The following is a 20,970-nucleotide window of genomic DNA, read 5'->3' as shown; positions in this document are numbered from 1 at the left end:
ATTGCCCTTTCTCACACCTAACACCCTAAAATGATTTGTAGATAGCATTAGAAGAGAGGCTCCACTTCAAAAATAGTAAGAATGTGGCAAGGGAAGGCTTGGTAGGGGTGGTGATAAATGTCACCACTCTACCAAGCTTGCTAAAAGAGAATTCTCTCCTATTTTTTAACATTTTCAGGATATTACCCAGAGTAGGTTTAAGACTTTAATTATAATTTCACCTTCTAGTTTCCCAAGGGTTAAATGCCCTGAAGATTCTTAGGAATATATTTCGTTATTACCAAGGTCAAGGGGGTTGCCAATTTATCAGGTAGTTACTCCTTGCCTTTGACATGGGCTTGCCACTAGATTCAGGTGAAGAGGACATCCATTTGAACGTCCTGCCTTAATCAACCTTGATAAGCACTTACTTTAAATTTAGAGGGCCCATAGGATCTTAATAAAAATATTATAATTATTCTATTTATGATTCAACCCTTGCTAGAGAGCTTGATGGGATAACTTTAGTTATTAGTTAAGCATATCAACCAAGTTAAGTCTAATAAAAATCTCCAACAAGGGAGGAAAATTTTTCCACCATAAGCTCTAACACGCAAGAGAAATTCTAGATTTTTATCGAGTCCACTTATTAACTCAAACACTGACCTTGTTTATTTACATAATAACAAGCCATGCCTTGACAATCAGTGAAGAAGTTAGGCTCCCAAGGTTGAGTTCCTCTCCTGAGAACCTAGGTTACACAAAACCATATTAATTTCACATTCTTCCCTTCAGTAAATGTCTAACAAATATTTGCATTTAAATAATACTTAATTTTACATCACTTAAAGTTTATACTGGCAAAGAGGAAGGGATGGTAAGGATCACCTTACACCATGGGCTCCACCTAGCAGGGGCTCAATACTGACTGTGTGTGCTCGCATGCACACACACACGCATTTATGCATGTGAGTGCATGTGTATTGTCTTCTTGATTGATGAAGAAAATCTTCCTTCAAGAAATTGACAAGTTTCTAGGATGAAGAGGTACTCTCAATGCTACGAGTAAAAATCTAAATGAGCCCTTGCTAGGTTTCTAAGATGAACAGAAACAAATCTAAATGAGCCCTAGCCATATATTACTTCTCTTTTTTGTTCAAAAGACATAAGTGCCATGGCATGTAGTATTCAATATGCACATTATATTTCGTTGATCTAGAGCACAAAAATTTGGACAATTTCAACGATCACTACATGCTTTTGCAACATCCTTATTACAGGAAGTCTTTCAAAAATTATAGGAGTTGTGAGCATCGTCACCGACATACCTCATAACTTTTCTTTCTTTCTTGCCGAATTTCTTAAAATACAATAATGCACATCTCTCTCTCTCTCTCTCCCCCACACACACACACACAAGCATGCACACATGCATGAGAGTGCATGTGCACATGTGAACCTTCCATTTGTGTAGAAGAATGGACATGAAAGGCTATATGAATAGTGATACATAAATCTTTAAGTAGATCAACAATGGCTTGTAAGTTGTAATGCTACAATTTGATGGGCCATAGACCATTTGGTTGTCATGGAGAGACACTGGGTACCAACCGATCTTGATAATATGCGTGTGCGCGTGTGTGTGTGTGTGTGAGAGAGAGAGAGAGAGAGAGAGATCTTTGGGGTAGAAAATCCCGTGCTGCTGTGCAATTCACGAGGGTCCTTTTATTTTGGTTCTCTCCTTTTCCGTGCTGTAGCACAGTTACGCAAAGCCGATTTCGTGGAACCGGCTTCGCCAGTATTAATACTAAAAACGTAAGGCTCGGATTAACATAAACATGGATTGATCAATGCTCCCGAGTCTCCAGGAACTTGGAAGTCTGTGAGTGTAGTGTACCCGCCGACCCGTACCGTATCTAAATAAACAATACTTTATTTTACTAACTAATCTACTGTAACGCCAAATTCCATAGACTTTTGATAATTCAGAAAGATTCTGAGTTGGATGAGTGTACATTTTGCTAATGATACAGCCTTGATACTGCATGTTATGTTGACCCACTCTTAATTACCCCCAAACATCTCCTAATGAACAGTACTCTTACCACTATGGCCTTTACACAGCTCTGAGGTAAAGCTGCTGTGGCATTGTCAGGTACCCAAAAATCTGATTAGCATCTGGGTTAAGCTAATTGTATGTTAAATCTGGCACTGATATACCTTCCCATCAAGGTGATGGGTTGAAGAGCCTGCAGAGCGTTTTGGCCTTCTGATTCTTCCCTTGGCAAAAGGTGAACTCAGTAGGACAATTCTCAAAGCAGTTATCGACGAAGCTCACGGCAAGGGCATGATTGGAGGCCACATTCATGAAGGGTGCTGGGAGAGGGCCAGTCAAATAGTTGCCATCCAACATCAGCCTTTCAAGCGGCTTGGTACCGGCAGCGTTCGTGGTGGCTTTCACGCCATAGCTCTGTGGGATGATCCCATGAAAGAAGTTATACCGCAGTGACAGCGAAGATAGCTGCCTCATGAGGGCGAAAAAGCTTGGGAGAGGCCCAGATATGAGGTTATAGCTGAGATCTAATGCCACCAATGGGCTCTTGATTATGTGTTTCCCATGGGCCTTCAGTTGGCTTAGCTTGTTTGTTGAGAGGTTGAGCTGTTGCAGGCTGGGATGAGCTAGAAGGGCATCATTCACATATCCTGTGAATTGATTGTTGCTAAGATCTAGCACATTGAGTTGGTTGAGGTTTAATATGGTTTTGGGCAGCTTCCCTCTGAGGTAGTTGTTTCTTAAGGATACAGAATACATGGAGGGTGGTAAGGCCCTCGGAAACAAGCCTGACAATCCATTGTCAGATGCATCGAGCATCTGTAAGAGACCGAGTTTGCTCAGATCTGGGAAGGGCCCATTGAATTGGTTGCTTTCCAGCCTCAACTCTCTGAGATAAGAGAGCTTGTTTAGAGATGGAGGGAGTGCCCCCTTGAGCTGGTTATGGGCAAGGTTAAGGGTTTGCAAATTGGTCAGAACCCCAACACCATGGGGTATGCTTCCACTAAAATTATTGGAGGAGAGATCAAGCATGACAAGTTGAGAGAGCTTCCCAATGGTAGCAGGGATGTCGCCCGTCAAGAAGTTGCCAGAAACTCGTAAAAAATGGAGGGCAGTCAGGTTCCCGACCCAAGGGGAGAGTGACCCCCCATAGCCAGAGTCATCGAGCTGCAAGCTTGTTACTCTTTGATGCAAACCTTTTACTCCATTACTTGGTGCTGTTGTCTTATCATCATTTGTGCAGTCAATCCCACATGTGAATTGCTCCCGGAACCTGTTTTCACATGGGTCCATAGAGAAATCCCAACTGCCCAAACATGAAGTGGCATCAATTGTTGCAGGGTCTATGGCAGCCTTCACCTGGATAAGAGCTTTAACATCATTTGGGTCTGTGGTGGCCTCAACCCTGATGTTATTATGTTTCATCAAGAAATTAATTACCATCATTAAGGCCCATATTAATGCAGCACTCAATCCTTTTCTCATCTCTAATCCAACTGAGCAGAGCCTCCTTACACAGAAAAGCTGCAAAAACAGAGAAAGTTTTACATTATAGAAAGGATCAATGCGATTGAAGGAAAATATTAAGAGATTGGGCAGTGAAAAAAACCTTAGTTGTGCAAAAAAAATGAAGGTTAGCAGGAGAATCAAACTACCAAAGAGAGATTAATGGCAACCAGACTTAATTAAGAGTGCCCAAAGAGCGCATTTGTAGCCTGCCATTAAGCAAAAGAGATGAAATCAAGCCAAACTAGGAGCGCTTATGACCAATACAACATGCCCATCAAGCAGGCAACGCCACAATAAGCCAAATTAGTGGTGCCCAACAACAAATAGAGCTGCCGATTAGAGAGGTGAGGCGAGATTAAGACAAAATACAACTAGCCCAAGGGGTGCCCAGTCAAGGAGGTAAGACAAATCAGTGTCCATACATTAACATCAAGCAAATGAGACGAGAGACAGGCGCGTTAAAAGTGGCCATTGGTGAATGCAGTGCAAGTGAGGGAAAGCTCATAGGGAAGGCATTGCAGGGCTTCCTTGAGAGTGGGTTTTTCCCTTGACAGAAGCAGCTTTTTTACTGTAAAAGCTCAAACATTCTCTAGAAATGTGGCCTTTTCCATTGCTAAAGCAAGCGCTCTCTGTCTCTCTCCCTCTCTTTGTAAAACACACACACACTTACACACTCTCACTCACTCTCTCTCTCTCTCTCTCTCACACCACACACACACACACACACGAAACGTGGGGTCGCTTGCACTGCCCAGCAGTATCATTGTGCCTTTTCCATTGCTCTAGAAATGTGGCCTTTTCCATTGCTAAAGCAAGCGCTCTCTGTCTCTCTCCCTCTCTTTGTATAACACACACACACACGCACACTTACACTCACTCTCACTCACTCTCTCTCTCTCTCTCTCACACACACACCACACACACACACACACACACACACACACACACGAAACGTGGGGTCGCTTGCACTGCCCAGCAGTATCATTGTGCTTACCAACTTGTAGCAAGCAGCACTACTTCCTACTTACCGACGAAGGATTCAAAGCTTGTGAATGGCAATGACTGAACTGATAAGAGAATTCAAAGAGTCCAGCCCGTGAAAACTCACAATGGTTTGCAAGGGAGGTAAAAGCCCGCGCCCTGAAAACACACGGGCGGACAGGTTCATTCCCATAAAAGCCACATCATCATGAGTCATGAGGCATGTGAGCTGAAATTTTTTACTATGGGGCCCCGGGGGGGGGGGGGGTGTACTCTTCAACGTCCCATAAGCATTTTTTTTATCGATATTTGACAGCCACTTGGCCCACTATTTTAAGGAATGACTGTCTTTACATTTTAGCTCTTAAACCAGCATCTAATTTACATTCTTGTAATGAAAAACCTTGTTGATTTTTGGAGTTGTCTTTATTTTGATTCGTTTTTAAAAAAAAGTACACTTAACACCTTTCCACCACCTATGAGTGACTCCACTTTTCCATACTCATTCAAAGACAATAGTGAAATCCCACCTTTCTAGCACATTAGAATTTACCAGAACTCATTGACTTGTTATTACACTTAACACCTTTCCACCACCTATGAGTGACTCCACTTTTCCATACTCATTCAAAGACAATAGTGAAATCCCACCCTTCTAGCACATTAGAATTTACCAGAACTCATTGCCTTGTTATGTTAGCTGGCTAGGTCATTACCATACAATCTTGCTCACCCATAGTATATTTCTACCACTCATTGAGAGCCTGTGTGAACTCTAAACTAGCTGCCTACTCTAGTCCCTCACTTACTAGAGTGTAGATTTTGTGCTTTCACCTTACGACCACATGTTAGCCTTACCCAATGCTATCTCGTTTGGGCTCATCTCAAATGAGGTGCTTACACACGTTACTATTTATCACAGCATCCGTGAGTCGTTCGTAGTGGCGACGGAGCTCAACCGGACATGGAGTCCACACGCCGGAGCGCATGTGGTGAGAGTGTCCATGGTTCAAGGGTGAGGCGCTCGGGTGGGAGGACCATGGGCGACCGGGCTAGTGTGGGCAGGCAGGCCACAATATAAGCCCGGCAATGTGGATACTTATCCGGTGACTATAGCTTGGAGCCCTCCTTGGCTATGGTGACGACTACGGTGATGTAACATTGGTATCAGCACGCATGGTTGGATCGACCGCTCGCTTCTCCGCAACATTGGGCTTGGAAAGAGATAAGGATAACCTCAATTTTATTTTAGGTTTTTTTTTATGGTTCCTCTTCTCTCTCGTTTTTTTTCTCTACATGCTATGTATGTGGGTTCTGAGAGGGGGGGGATAAGGAGGGGATGTGCAGAAATCTGAGAACTCTTGTTTACCCTGGTCGACTCTTTGAAGGCTGTGCTTTTGAGGGTTTTTGTAACCTAGGCATGTAAATCAACATGTGGTCAAGGGCAACCTTGGATGTGCAGCCCTTGGCTGTAGTCAGCCTACGTCCATCGGACGGTAGCGCATAAGGGGGGACATGGGGCTAGTTGCACAGCCACTTAGTGGATTAGTAGCACATGACCGACCTGTAGGCGCAGCAGGACAGCCAACTGATGGTGCAAAAGCGCATGGTGAGCAGGTTGTGCAGCAATAGTAGCAGGTAGGCGGAAACAACTAGTGCATACCACAACCACATAGCAAAGGCGCTGAGAGAGCGACCAAGCCCCACAACACAAAGTAGCGCTACAAACGCGCGCAACGATGTTGTAGCCACCACACGCAAGGCCATAACGCAGAACTTCAGCTTAGTGGGTATCCAAGCCCCTAACCTTTTCTGCATCGAAGCCGAAGCACAGAAAGAGCAGCACACACCACTTCCAACATCGTTGGTGGGCATAGTCTTCAACTTGGCCAAACCCAAGTGCAAGAAAAAGGGGGTTCATTGCAGCCAGAGGATAAAGATGAGCCTTAATAATTATTTTTTTAAAAAACCAATTGGGGAGGTTCCCATTGAGCGTAACCTCACACACGCTTTATTGTGTGTGGTGACGATGACGCAAGTACTAAGCAGCGTAGCATGTGTGTGTTAAGGCCAACCACAAGTTAGTTTTCATAGGCATCCATCTTAATATTGGCATTCACACCAGGGGTGGTGTTTTGGTCTTGAGGAGAACTCTCACTGGATTCATCTTTTCACAAGTATGTCGTAGATGCATACAAGCATTCTAATATGCAATAAGGAATCATTAATGAACTTGACAATGCATTTGAAAAACTAATGACATGATCCCGTGTGTTGATCATGAGTATTTGGCAGGATACGAGGGAGCCTAATTTGACATTTTTTGGCTCCAAGTGTGCATAGTCACACATGGCATTATCTATGAGAAGGGTTCTCGCGTAGCCAAAAAAAGAATTTTGATTCAAATTGGTGCCATCGTCGTACGAAGCTATAACCAAACAAATGTGTACATTTATGAAATGATTGTGCGAGAATGCACATGGGTCATTTGCTTACTTGTACAACCTGGGTGGGTGTTGTAGAGATAAGAAAAGTTGTGGTGCTCATAATAATGATGTTATTTTACGCATGTGGTCGTAGTGGTCTTGTGAATTGTACCATATTTTAAACCATAAATAAGTATCTTGAGATTATCATAACTATAGTGTTTGTTGCTAAACAATCGAAATGTATTATGCTTGGTTTGTAGAGATGCAAGCATTTGTGCATGGCTCTAGAGGTCAATTATTCTAAGATTTATAGTAATCTTAGAGTGAGGTCTGTAGTGATCTTTCAATTCGGAGTTTCTGGAAACCTGGATGTTCAACGCAGCTTGTAATAGAGTACGGAGCTACTCTACCCACCTTTAGAGTATGTCATTTCTCCTTTCATTTGATAGGATGAGAGTGTCCCTACGAGGTCTTGCTCTAAAAGCTACCTTGTGGCTAGTCTTTAGACCTTCCATTTTTACTTCATACACTGGCTTGATCAGTAGTTTATGTAGTGGGACATTGGGATGTTGTCGGATTGTTCTCACAAATACTTTAGATTGAGTATCTGAGGCTATGGCCATGTTGAACTTTGAAACAAACTATGCAGGGTTCGTGTGGTGCAAACACTCATGGGTGCATAGTCATCCATATGCTTAAAAGTTTGTTTCTAAAAGAGAGGAAAAGAGTCTGCTTGTGTGTCACGAGCTTCATGCTCATTTGATGGTATGGGACATCAAATGTTCATGAAGGTCATGGTGGTCCTGGTGGCATGGACACCAAGGCTTATATGCATAGGTTGACCCTTTGATAGCTTGTACGCTTGTTTCATAGTGATCAAGTGTTTGGACAAGATTGAGCGCTGATCCGGAGCGATCAGACGAATCTCTTGGGTTATGTACTGAGATGGAGTGCTCAGGGGTGGACCCTTCTTGCTCGTTTTACCTTGTGTCAAATGGAGGTGATAAATTCATTTTACCGATTTTGGGGTTGACTTCCAACGAGCTTAAATTTTATGGAAAGTCACAAACCTTAGGTGCTTGTTATTCTAGATAAAATCCCTAACCTTGTCAATTTGGTGCTAAACCAAATTGGTAAGAGTGTTCATTGTGTAGTTGAGTATGCATGAAATTGTTTTCACGCTATGCTCAGGCATAGTAGATGGCCATGAGTTGGTACCATAATGTTTTGAGAAACTTCATTGTTATTTATATTCACACTAAAAGTTGAAGTCTAAGGCTACTATCATAGCCTAATAGGACTCATGGTTAGAACTAGCCTTAGAGTTTACATATTGACATAGTTGTTGAGTGAATGTCTTTGAATCAACAACAATTGGGTGCTAGAATGTCCCATACTTTGTGCTATAGTGACAAAGGTTTTGAGTCAATCTAGATGAGCACTTCATAGTAAGTGGCTCGAGTGTCTTATTAAAGATGACTTTGTGGATATTCCAACTCGGGAACAGTGTATCCACGAGTACGGAGTTGCTTGTAAAGAGAACTGAGTTACTTAGCCAAATTGAGAAAGATTTTGGTATTTAAGATAGACGGGATAAGTGGCAAAGTCCAACTTTAACAAAAGATATAAGAGGATTCACTTGTACAAATTTGTGTTTTGTAATAAATTTATGAAGTGCGTACAAGAGCGGTTATTTTTTGTTGTCATCAGTTACAGTTGGGTATTATATTGCCACTACGGGTAGGTAGTGCATTGCCACTGTAATGAGGAGGAAACAAAGATTTGTTATAAGACGAACTTCATATTGGTATTGAACACAAATTGAATGTTGTGTTATTCATGTCAAAGCAGTCTCAAATTATAGAGATTGATTTTGTTTGTCTATTAGTGTAAGGTGTGTTGGAGGCATACCTAATCCACATAACGTAGCATATGTACATACAGACTGAATAAGCGATAAAAATTTCTCATTTATTACTTTATAGTAAATCATTCCCATAGTTGAAATGGTTTACAATAGTGTTTCACATAATAGTAGAGGTATCCAGTGAGACCACACTTGTAGAGATGTGTATGGATGGTGCTATTAACTTTTGGATGTGACCATAAATAGCCCATAAACATGTCTGTAGAGACATGGTTGGCCTTAGAGACATAGATATGTATTGCCAACAAGCAACCAAACTCGTTGTAAGAGTAGACATATGGATAGGCATGTATCTACTCGTGGGCTGGGAGTGGTACTCTTATTGGTTCACGTTACTCTTGATTTTCTAGTAGTGCATAGACACTATACATCACATAAACGATTTCTATGTGGAAATCCCTTAAACTATGTGTAAGGTCAATTGAACTTTACCACATTATAAAACAATTTGCTAAAGACTTGTAATAATTGCGCAAATTTGTGGAATTAAACTCCATGTGGTTTCTAACCACAAGAAAAAAAGCATCCTTGATGTCGTAGGACATGCAAAGGAATTCCTTGAATGTCAGAGCACATTCATTATGAAGTTTTTTAGGATTTGAGAATTTCTAGCATATACTAAAGGCACGATGTTATTCGATGCTTACAAGTAGCAACTATGGTTTGGTGTTCTAGATGAAACACAAGTGTTACATAATTTCTTGGTCATAGTACTTAAGGAAAATATGTATTGTATGTCTTGCTTTCCTTGTCGTAATACTTAGGGAACTTACAAGCATAGATGACCATATGGTCTACACACATACACTTGTTTACAAATTTTTGAACCGTTTTCACAAAAACTCTTCTTGAAGGAAAGAGCAAATAGGTTGACAAAGTTTCTTCCAACTAAAAGATGTAAAACATTTGAGCTCGCTAGGCTCTTTAATATCAAACATCTCTACAAACTATATGGCCTGCCCCCACAGATATAGTGTGGGGTAGAGATATAAATTTTGATAGTCATCTTGAAGAAAAATCTTCAAAGGTTAAATATCACTCTAAGTAAGAGTGAGGTTAACCATCTGAAGATTGATGGTGGTCAAACTAGAAACCCAACGAGTTTCTTGAGCATATTCGTGTGCATAGATGAATAATCTAGTGGAGAGGAGTACCTCTCACCTTTGGAATCTATCTTTTGTTGTTCATGACTAGATTTTCTCCATTTATGTTGTTTTATGGACTCTAGTCTAAATCTCCTATGTCCATAGAGCTATGCAAGGAGAAGAGACAACAAGTTGGTAGCATAGCATGGTAGTCTACAAAAATTTAGTAGCATATTCTACAAAATGGTTGTTAGTGTAGTCTACAAACTTGAGTTATCGGAGAGCTCTTGAGTACACCTAGTTTTTCATGTCAGTGGCATGTGAAAACAATGTATCACCAAGGTAGCATAGTTTGTCTTAAAGTTGTAGCTGAGTCCTTGGAGTTATCACACTTCCACATGAACCAAGGATAATTCTTAAGTTCAAATAATGGAACACGAGGTGTACTGTGTACCAATATGCAATTGTTAAGCGAAAGGATAGGTCAGAAAAGGTCTCAAGTGAGAACATTATATATGCTTACCAACAACTTTCCCCAGTTTGTTTTCGCAAATGAAAACTCTTTAGAAGGGGGGGGGGTGATGCCACGTAGCCTGTAAGCACGCATGAGTTACCCGTAGTGGGACGGCTCACCCGGACATGGAGTCCACATGCCGGAGCAAATGTGACGAGAATGTCCAGGGTTTAGGGATGAGGCGCCTGGGTGTCGGAGGACCGTGGGCAAGAAGGCTACTATATAAGCCCGACAATGTGGATACTTATCCATATTCCTCTATGGTTGGGTGGTGACAAGAGCTCGGAGCCCTCCTTGGCTATGGTGGCGACTACGATGATGTAACACTATTGCTCCATCATTGAGTGCAATGTTACTAGCTCATGCAAGGCCTCAAACATAAAGGCCAACTGGCATGCAAGACTACACTTAGAGCTCAAGATGTTATGAGCAATTATGCATACATAACTTTGGGATCAAAACATTGATATAGATTGGTGTTTAACTTTGTAATGAAAGGCTTCATGTATTATAAAACATTAAAATAGATTATTAAGTATAAGATATGATGTGGTTTAATGTAATCTAAAACTAGATAAAATGGACATCAAGTATATTTTATGAAATGAGGTTTAATACACACCCCCCCAAGAAAAACGTATGCTCCTAGACCTATTAAATCATCATCTTTGCGATGGTATCTTCACACACCACCCATAGAAGCACATGAACCTCTTGCTCAATGACAATTTACTAGGTGGATACCTTCTATGTGGATAGATAGCTCAAAATAGGGCCAATACTAGAAAAGGGAAAATTGTCCAATTTAGTTATTAAGAAGAATTTAGGCACATCAAGGTTTTGTTTTGTACTTTTTCTTTGCAAGGACCTTGCTTAACTCCTAAATTATTACACATTATGTAAAATGACTTCAATACCTTGATTATCTTATCGACAAATGGGGAATGGAAGTGGTTGCCTTGAGATTCACTTTTTGTGTTGAGCATATTATCAAACAAGAATAGGAGTTGAAACCCATGTCTTGGGTGGCTATAAGGCTCTTGTATTCATGCTAATTAAACATACACATAGTGTGTTTGTAGATCTTTTAGAATGGTCAAGGTGGACCATATTCAAATGCCTATAATTTGACTATGGGGGCACCCAAAAGTGGCCGCAAAAGCCATTTGAAGGCCCAAAAATGGTATTATGGTGTCAAGCCAAGATAAGAGAATTTTACTTTTATATCAACAAGGTTTTAGATCTCAACAAAATGCACAAGAGTTGAATGTATAACCTTTGTAGGATTCCTCATAATTCCAAGAGAAATTGTGAAATAGATCCAACACTACTTTAGAATTGCAGCTTTAGGAAAAGCTGTGATTGTGAAGGATTTCAGATTCAAATTAGAAATTCAAAAAGATGAATTTTGTTAAATTTTCCCTTGAGAGGACATGAGAGAGATATATACATAGGTAGGTAGATGCATACATACATACATACGTACATATGTGTATATATACCTATATGTATGTGTGTGTATGCACGTATATACATACATACATACATGCATACATACATACATACATGCATACACACATACATACATACATACATTCACACATATATACATACACACACACACATGTACTATGTATATACATACATACATGTGTGTGTGTGTGTGTGTGTAGAGAGAGAGAGAGGGGTTTTAAACATATTTTCTATTGCTACAAATTTGTAACTACGATTCAAAATAAATGCTAGCCCAAATAGGCCCCCTAGATTACGAACATGCGGCATGCTTAACAAAAACTATGTGGAGAGAACCATATGGGATGAAATGAGATGAGGAAAGGTTTAGGTATCACCAACGCATAGAGTGAACATGACTATATGTTGTGACTTTGTGAACTATGACATTGTGTGATTTTAGTATATATAGTTTAGAAGACTCTCTCTCTCTCTCTCTCTCTCTCTCTCAATTTAAATTTGAATACTGAATATTTACTTGATGTTAACTCTTTTAAAGTTATGTTTTACATTTATGTTGTGATAGCATAGTGACGAGATTATAATTACATATTATTTATTTTGTTATCTGCTTGAAGTTTAATTGGTTAATGATGATGATCACTATATAGATTGAGTGAGAATTAGATGTGTGCCTTGACACCACAGTTTATGGCTGGGTTGTTGCAAGATCAGGGTGTCCAGTTTTATCCAGTTTATGCTGGACTGGGACAATGCTTGGAGAGTAAATTTTGGGGGGCAAGGTACTTAAAATGAGATCAAGCAAATAATAGAAAATACCCTTGTCCTTAAATTAACCCAATATAACTTAAATTAATATAAATTAGTCTAATTAATCAAAATTAATCAAAAATATGATGAAATGATAAACAAATGATCTTTCCATACTTAGAGCGATCCAATTTATTTTTCCATAGATGCACCATTAGAAGTACACTAGTCCCTATAGGTTTTAGATGATTCACATCAAAAATGTAATTTTACTAATTAGATTATTAATATTTACAAGCCTCCTGATAGTCTGGAAGAATTTTGAAAAGGAGATCATTAAAAATCCAACCATTGGATTTATAATTTTTACTAACCACCACATTCTACTAATGTCTCAGTATCTACCCACTCTTTTGATCTACAAGATTGAGGATTTTAAGTGGTAGCTATTGTGGGTACAAAAAGTGGCGTGTATTATAACACTTTAAAGATCTTGAAATATTTAAAGAAAATAGACAAATATCTTAAAATTTTCTCAAAAAATCAAGTTAAGCTCCATATTATGTGAAGATCTAAGGTACAAAGTGGGAATCTCATATGAGTTTATATGTAAAAGATATTAGAATTTTATGGAATCAGTTCAAATTTGGGACAGGGTGTATACATTGACTTTGTACCTAAGAAAATGAGGACTTTTCACTATCTAATGCTTAATCAAATTATGCAACTATATTTCCAACTTTGAATATGATGTTCCAACAAAAGAACTTGAAACGAAATTCCTTCATTTATTAGGAGAGATTAGCCACTAAAGGTAAACAAATGCCTGTTTTTTTACTGTTTACAAGGTGCCTGAGTGGACAAAACTGGGCACCCTGATCTTGCAACCACCCGGCTACTCATGTTCTTGGGCTGGGTTTGAGGTGGTTTTAGAGCCATGGTCTCCTCTTTTCTAGAGTTTCCCTACTAACAATTTTATTCACTTTTGGAGTTGGTTTCCTATTAGCATTCATGGTGCCAAGATGGAGCATGTGCAAAGAGAGGGATGAAGGTTCAAGCCATGACTATGGTGGAATGGAGAATAGCAATGGTGAATGTTTGTGTGTGTGTGTGTGTGTGGGGGAGAGAGAGAGAGAGAGAGAGAGAGAGAGAGAGAGAGAGAGAGAGATGTGATATTAAGCACAAGAGAGATATGCTACATAACTCAAATGATACTCTTGTCATTAGAGAACCTCCCAAGTAAATTCTTTTATATGCATCAAGCTTATCTTCTGACCTAGACTTTAATAACGATTGGTCACACCCATAAAGGGTGTTCACACCACAACTAATTCTGAAATACCCAAAGTGATGCTTAGCAAACCTTTAATAGTGTCTATACTCCAACACTACCAAAGAAACCAGACATGTTCACTGCTATATTGGCTTAGAGTTTTATGAGCATGGCTCAGAGGTTCATGTAGCATGGCTTAGTGCGAAGGATTTAGAGGTCAAGTCCTACCCCAGGAGGCAAAGACAATGCCACAAGACCTACCCCAGGAGGCAAAGACAATGCCACAAGACCCTTTTGTACTTCTTGAAGAATTAATTAAAAAAACTCATAAAATATAACAAAATTAAAACAACGACTTGAACTACATCGAAATCAAATCACATAGCATAACATAAGGCAAGGGAAATAGAATAACATCACCATCAAGACAAGATTGGGTCAAATCTCCCCCCCCTGTCGTATAGCTCCACTCTCACGACATGAGTATTTAGAGAATTTTATTCATAAAGATAGCCCAAGGAGCTAAGAATAGATATGCGTACAAATTGGGCTTGTTTTTCCCACTTTTGGGGTATTACTTTGCATATTTTTAACCATATCAAAATCCCTAAGGTTTGTACATATAAAAACCTTTGCCCAAATATAATTGCTAATGTGCCTTGTTACATAAGTTAAATTTGTGCACATTTGCACATATATTAATCTTGTGCTCACTTGCACATTTTATTAAGTTGAATCCTGCACAAATTAAATTAAACGTATTTATGTATGATTATTAATACATCAAAAATATGATAAAATATATATATGTAACAGTCCTTCCATTTGAGAAAGCAATTGTCCTCAGTTGCATAAGAAAAATGTCGAGAGAACAAGATTATTGATGTCATAACTTGCAAGGTAAACTCAGAGGTCCGAACATGGCTTAGAGACACAAAGGCATGGCTTAGAGGTTCTTTTATGGACATGGAATACCAACAAGAAAACTTGTCCGACACCAAAATTGGTGATCATCACACTGATTATCAAATAAAAAATAACATGTACAAAAAGTTATGATTCACAAAAGAAAAATAATCATCATCTTCACACCACCTCTCAATCCACCAGCCATACGACACCTCAATCGGTACCCTCATATAGTGCGACACCTCAATCGGTACCCTCGCACTTCTCGTTGCTATACTCAGACACTATCCACGTTAGTTAAACAATTAATTGAACACATCAATTAATCCCAATGTCATCTTGAGATATAGACAACCCATAAATAATCAAATAATAGCCACACACATGTTTGCCAGGCGTAAGTACTCCGAGAATCACCCCTCCATATGAACCAACTGAAACAAAACAGTGGAGGCCCACAGCATACCATATATGGGCACCCTCAATATACAGTTGCATAAACGCATGAGAGGATAGCTTCATGATTGGTATGTAAGACTAGATTTACACAAAATGCATATGCAGTGAACCAATCAAATGAATGTATGTAAGACGAGTCTAAGTGTCCCATACCACCACATAGGCGCGTTGTACATACACACATAGGATGGTAAAAAGATAGAAGGCATAAATGTGTCTAGAGGAAGTATATGAAACCTGTAAGATTCCTCCCTCCAGCTTTTGAGATGTACAGGTGTAAGAACCTTCCCAACTGATCTTATAATTATTCCCCTATTTTGGCCTGCAGAGAGAAAATGTCTAGAGGGAGATAAATCAAAATTGAGATATTTTTTGATATAAAAATCCTCCTAGTGTCTAAAATGGTTTCCCCTGAAACAGAAATTCAAAAACAACTTTCCAATGTGCAATTGGAATTAATTGAAAATAGGTATAAAGGACCTTAGCCTAAGGGTCTAGATTTTCAGAAATTTTTGGATTATGGTCCAATTAAGGTTCCTATGGGCCAATAGGATGAATCCAAGTGTAGGGAGGAGATAAATTGAAGAACAAAAGAAAAACCCCCCAAAAATGAGTAAATGCTCACATAAGATGAAGAGTGGACTAAGGACCAAAGAAAAGAATTAAAAAACTGAATTTTGACACCTCAGTGTGGGAATCTCCCCTCATGAAGTAGGCGCCTTTTTCTCATCATTATCCCTAATTTTTAATAATCAATAAAATGAGATATTTTCATCTCTCCTCTCTCCTATTTCAAAACTAGATCCAAAAAGTAAGCTGAATTGACCCAAAAATGGTCAAAAATTGACCAAAGTGATCTAGAAAATACTAGAATATGTTTGCTTGGTTAGAGGCTCACTTTTTCCTATAAATAGAAGCCTTTCCCTTTGTAAAAGCTTAATGGTGTTTATGCACTGTTACTCTACTCCTGTCTTGAGCCATCTACATTGAATTTTTTAATAATTCAATTGTTTTTGGCCTAATCCTCTCCAAAGTGAATTGGTGGCCACTATTGCTTCAAACAATAGTAGAACCCTCAATCCCTCAAGCCAAAGGAGAGCTTACAAGCTCCATGTAAGCTAATTTTCTTACTTTGTTTATGAATTTTAATGAAAAATCTATGGTTTTCTTGATTTTTATGTTTTGCAAATGATTGAATTAAATTCAAATGCTATGCCTTTGATGAAAAGGCCACCCCCTTCTCTTGTTTACATTCCAACCTTTCTTAATCCTAGAAAGATTAACTAAGTGATTAATTAAACTCTTCTTATTGTTTACTCTCTTCAATTTAGAAAATTGTGTAGATTAGAGTTCTATAATTCTAAATTGCGTTAATTAAGTTAAATGAAGAAAGATAAAAATGAGAAATGGTCAGCGATACAAATGAGGTTATGGTAAAATTTTCCACAATTTTGTGAAAAAGAAAGTTTGTTTTTATGTTATTCCAAAAGAGTAATTCCCACCATTTTTGCATCTAAAAGAAATATTCTAATTACTCCATGTACATATTCACCTATGAATATGCATGGATATTACTGATATTAATTATTAAATTTGATTTTTATGTATAGAAAGATGCATAAAGGATTTTTTTAAATTACAAAAGTGTTATTCTTATTAAATTTGATTTCTATGCATAGAAAGATGTATAATGGAATTTTTTTAATTATAAAAGTGTTATTCTTATTAAATTTGATTTCTATGCATAGATACATAAAGGATTTTTTTAATGTTATTCTTATTAAATTTGATTTCTATGCATAGAAAGATGCATAAAGGAATTTTTTTATTATAAAAGTGTTATTCTTATTAAATTTGATTTGTATGCATAGAAAGATGCATAAAGGAAATGTTTTTATTACAAAAGTGTTATTCTTATTAAATTTGATTTCTATGCATAGAAAGATGCATAAAGGGATTTTTTTATTATAAAAGTGTTATTCTTATTAATTTGATTTCTATGCATAGAAAGATGCATAAAGGAATTTTTTTATTATAAAAGTGTTATTCTTATTAAATTAGATTTCTATGCATAGAAAGATACATAAAGGAATTTTTTTATTACAAAAGTGTTATTCTTAATAAATTTGATTTCTATGCATAGAAAGATGCATAAAGGAATTTTTTTATTATAAAAGTGTTATTCTTATAAAATTTGATTTCTATGCATAGAAAGATGCTTAAAGGAATTTATGCATAGAAATATGCATAAAGGAATTTTTTTAATTATAAAAGTGTCATTCTTATTAAATTTGATTTCTATGCATAGAAAGATGCATAAAGTAATTTTTTTAATTACAAAAGTGTTATTCTTATTAAATTTGATTTCTATGCATAGAAAGATGCAAAATAGAATTTTTATTATTATAAAAGTGTTATTCTTATTAAATTTGATTTCTATGCATAGAAAGATGCATAAAGGAATTTTTTTTATAAAAGTGTTATTCCTATTAAATTTGATTTTATGCATAAAAGGATTTTTTTAATAAAAGTGTTATTCCCATTGAAGTTGATTTTTATGCATAAAAGATACATAAAGAATTTTTAGATCAAAATTAGAATTCTTTTAAATTCTATGTTTAAATTCTATGAGTATTTGATAAATGAATAATTAAATACTCTAAGAGAGAAATTTCTATCGTTTTATATTCACACGGATTGTAAAAAGAAAATTCAGAAAATCTATCGAGACTGAAATATTCGGATAAATGATTAATTTATTCCTCATTGGAGTTCGTAACTAATTTAGAAATCAGTTAAGTGAATATTCGAAGAAAGAAATTCAATAAAATAGTAAGTGAATCATCAAACCTTTTCGAGAAAGATAGTTCAGGAAAAATCTTATCCGACTCAAACCTTGAATCAGATAGATGTGAATGAATGAATGGATGAGATGTAATGTGATGTGAATCGGGATGTGAATGGATGAGATGTGATGACATGTGAATCAGATAGATGTGAATGAATGGATGGATGAGATGTGATGTGAATAGATGTGATGAGATGTGATGTGAACTAGATAGATGTGAATGAATGGATGAGATGTAATGTGATGTGAATCAGGATGTGAATGAATGAGATGTGATGACATGTGAATCAGATAGATGTGAATGAATGGATGGATGAGATGTGATGTGAATAGATGTGATGAGATGTGATGTGAATCAGATAGATGTGAATGAATGGATGAGATGTAATGTGATGTGAAACGGGATGTGAATGAATGAGATGTGATGTCATGTAAATCGGGATGTAAATGAATGATATGGGATGTGGATGTATGAGATGAAAATGGATGTGAATGTGTATGTGAAGAATGGATATGGATGTGTATCTGTATGTGAAGAATGGATGTGAATGTGTATGTGAAGAATGGCTGTGGATGTGTATGTGATGAAAATGGATGTGAATGTGTATTGAAGAATGGATGTGGATGTGTATGTGATGAAAATGGATGTGAATGTGTATGTGATGAAGAATGGATGTGGATGTGTATGTGAAAGAATGTGATGTGATGTAAAGAGATGTGATGTGACATGAATATATGTGGATGTGAAGTGATAGATATGAATGTATGGATAGATGTGGGTAGTCGTATATGTGAATGATTGGATGAATGAAATGAGATGTGTATGAATGAGATATGATGTGGATAGATGTGATGTGATGTTATGTGGATAGAATGTATGTGATGGGAGGGTGATGAGAATGAATGTGATGGGAGGGTGATGAGAGCTGCAGTTATACCCTCGGTATATACGCTCGGTATATATGGGTAGTAATGGTTCTTGGAACTATAAGGTAAATACCATCATGTCTAGGCCTCAAGCAAGTCAGGGATTCCATACAATTGTGGTACTTCCATCTAAAGACCCAATTACCGATTTAGGAATTTCAGTTTGAATATCAAATTGTATGAATTTTTTATCACACAATTACAACCTTTTTGTGCTTCTTGATAAATTTATGACATATTTGGCTTCTCGGTTGATCCTCATTAGCCAAATAGCTCTGATACCAACTGTAAGATCCCTGTCCCCACCGCACAATGGATTCGGGGTGCTAGCAGCGGAAGTAGCACATCTTGCGCGGGGCAAGGTCCCACACTCGGGGTCTCGCCCAACGGATATCCGGACAGGTGACTAATTCCTTGATTCTTCCAAACCGAACTCGAAAAAACTTCTCTTGCCCGGAAAGCACGGGCGATTCCACCAGGATAGTTTTTCCCTAACGTAGTCAAAAGCCTTACTTAACTGAACTGATCTGACCGAACTCGTAAGTTCCATAGTCAGATTCAAGGGACAGATATTGCACTTGGATCATAGAGACCAACGCTTTTTTCCTCATCGAGAGGCACAGCCGTTGATCCTTTTCCATAGAACAATTTTTATCCGGGATTTACTTCATCTATCGAACTAAACGGAAATTGAGTCTCGATTTACGGCGGATCCATCAGTCCAACCTAACCCCATCCACCAGTCCCATGGGTTAGCCAACCTCCCAACCACTGTAGTGATGGGATCCAATTAGGAATTTGGTTAGGTTTCGTCCTGGGTACCAAGGAAAAGAGTTCCCAGGTCCCCTAGCCGGAAGTTCATGCAAACATAAAACTAGTCACACCACTTACGCACCCAATATGAAATTGCATTTTTCTCAGCATCAGCTAACTTTAAAACAATCCTTTAATGAAACCATTATGTCATTGATCACTATCCTCAAAATCTCTGGTTGAATCCATATTTCTAATCATTTATTCATCGGTGTACTTATAGTAACCGGCAATATATTCACATAACAAAATGGAATCTCCGTGGAAGATCAGCAAGATCAACCAACAGCTCTTACTCCTTATTCCAATATCTTCCACGACGCACGTGTGGGTATCTTCGGGCGACCGAGAGTCCGAGCACCGTATGGTCAGCACCCTCTAGGATCCTTCACAGGTCACCTAGCGCTTCACTCATAGGCCACTTCCTTGGTCCCTCATCCACCGTACCGGAAGCTCACCATTTAAATCGAATCGAGGCTGGTCAAGACCTCGGCCGACCTTGCTACACGAGACGTCCTCCATTGACTCTCCGTCAGCTGTTGCAACTTTATCAGGTAGGTCTCTACGACCACATACTCAAGACAATCAAAATGCTTCCCCAGCATCTTTGACATAAAACAGTCATTTGCACACAGTTTACAAATACAGTTTCTATATTGAACTCTCGTCATTCCTCATTATTCCATATCAATCCATATTACTTAATCCAATTCCAAATCATATGTGTATCCATTCTTGACCAGATACATCATTTTCCATCCCATCACATCGGATTCGTTCACTTCACATAACATCCATTCTTATCTTTCTTAATTTACATTACGTCTCATCACATCCATTTCTCATTATATCTCATTCGTTCAGATCTTATATTATTCATTCACATTCTGATGATTCACATGACATCTCATTTCATCCATTCGCTCATATCGACTTCATATCCATTCACATTCATATTTGCATTCATTATTCCACACACACATCCACATTCGTACATCCACATTCACATCTACATTTATACATCCATTTTCACATCCACAT

At 38.1% G+C, this 20,970-nt stretch overlaps 1 protein-coding gene across 1 annotated transcript; it reads right to left on the bottom strand.

The window, feature by feature from the left end:
• Positions 1-1,929: 1,929 nt before the first annotated feature.
• On the bottom strand, positions 1,930-6,397 carry LOC147613198 (uncharacterized). The gene is made up of 3 exons (XM_086782765.1): positions 6,186-6,397; positions 4,570-4,681; positions 1,930-3,556 (listed from the first exon to the last, which is right to left on the bottom strand). The coding sequence occupies exons 1-3, from the start codon at positions 6,395-6,397 to the stop codon at positions 2,207-2,209; spliced, it is 1,674 nt and encodes a 557-aa protein (XP_086638891.1). The 3' UTR covers positions 1,930-2,206.
• Positions 6,398-20,970: the final 14,573 nt, after the last annotated feature.

Source organism: Cibotium barometz, chromosome 44 (assembly GCF_041138505.1).
Source record: "Cibotium barometz isolate CiBa-2024 chromosome 44, ASM4113850v1, whole genome shotgun sequence".
Taxonomy (NCBI): Eukaryota; Viridiplantae; Streptophyta; class Polypodiopsida; order Cyatheales; family Cibotiaceae; genus Cibotium; species Cibotium barometz.
Note: the sequence above shows the minus strand (reverse complement) of the source record. Positions and strands in the feature narration are given on the sequence as shown.

Bases quoted from the DNA above. Each gene is read 5' to 3' on its own strand.
- LOC147613198 (XM_086782765.1), bottom strand. From the start codon at position 6,397: ATGCCCACCAACGATGTTGGAAGTGGTGTGTGCTGCTCTTTCTGTGCT. The intron at 4,682-6,185 runs GTATGCACTAGT...GTGTGTTTTCAG, and splicing joins GCCTTTGCTATGTGGTTGTG to GGCGCGGGCTTTTACCTCCC. The intron at 3,557-4,569 runs GTAAGTAGGAAG...CTGTTTTTGCAG, and splicing joins AAGCTTTGAATCCTTCGTCG to CTTTTCTGTGTAAGGAGGCT.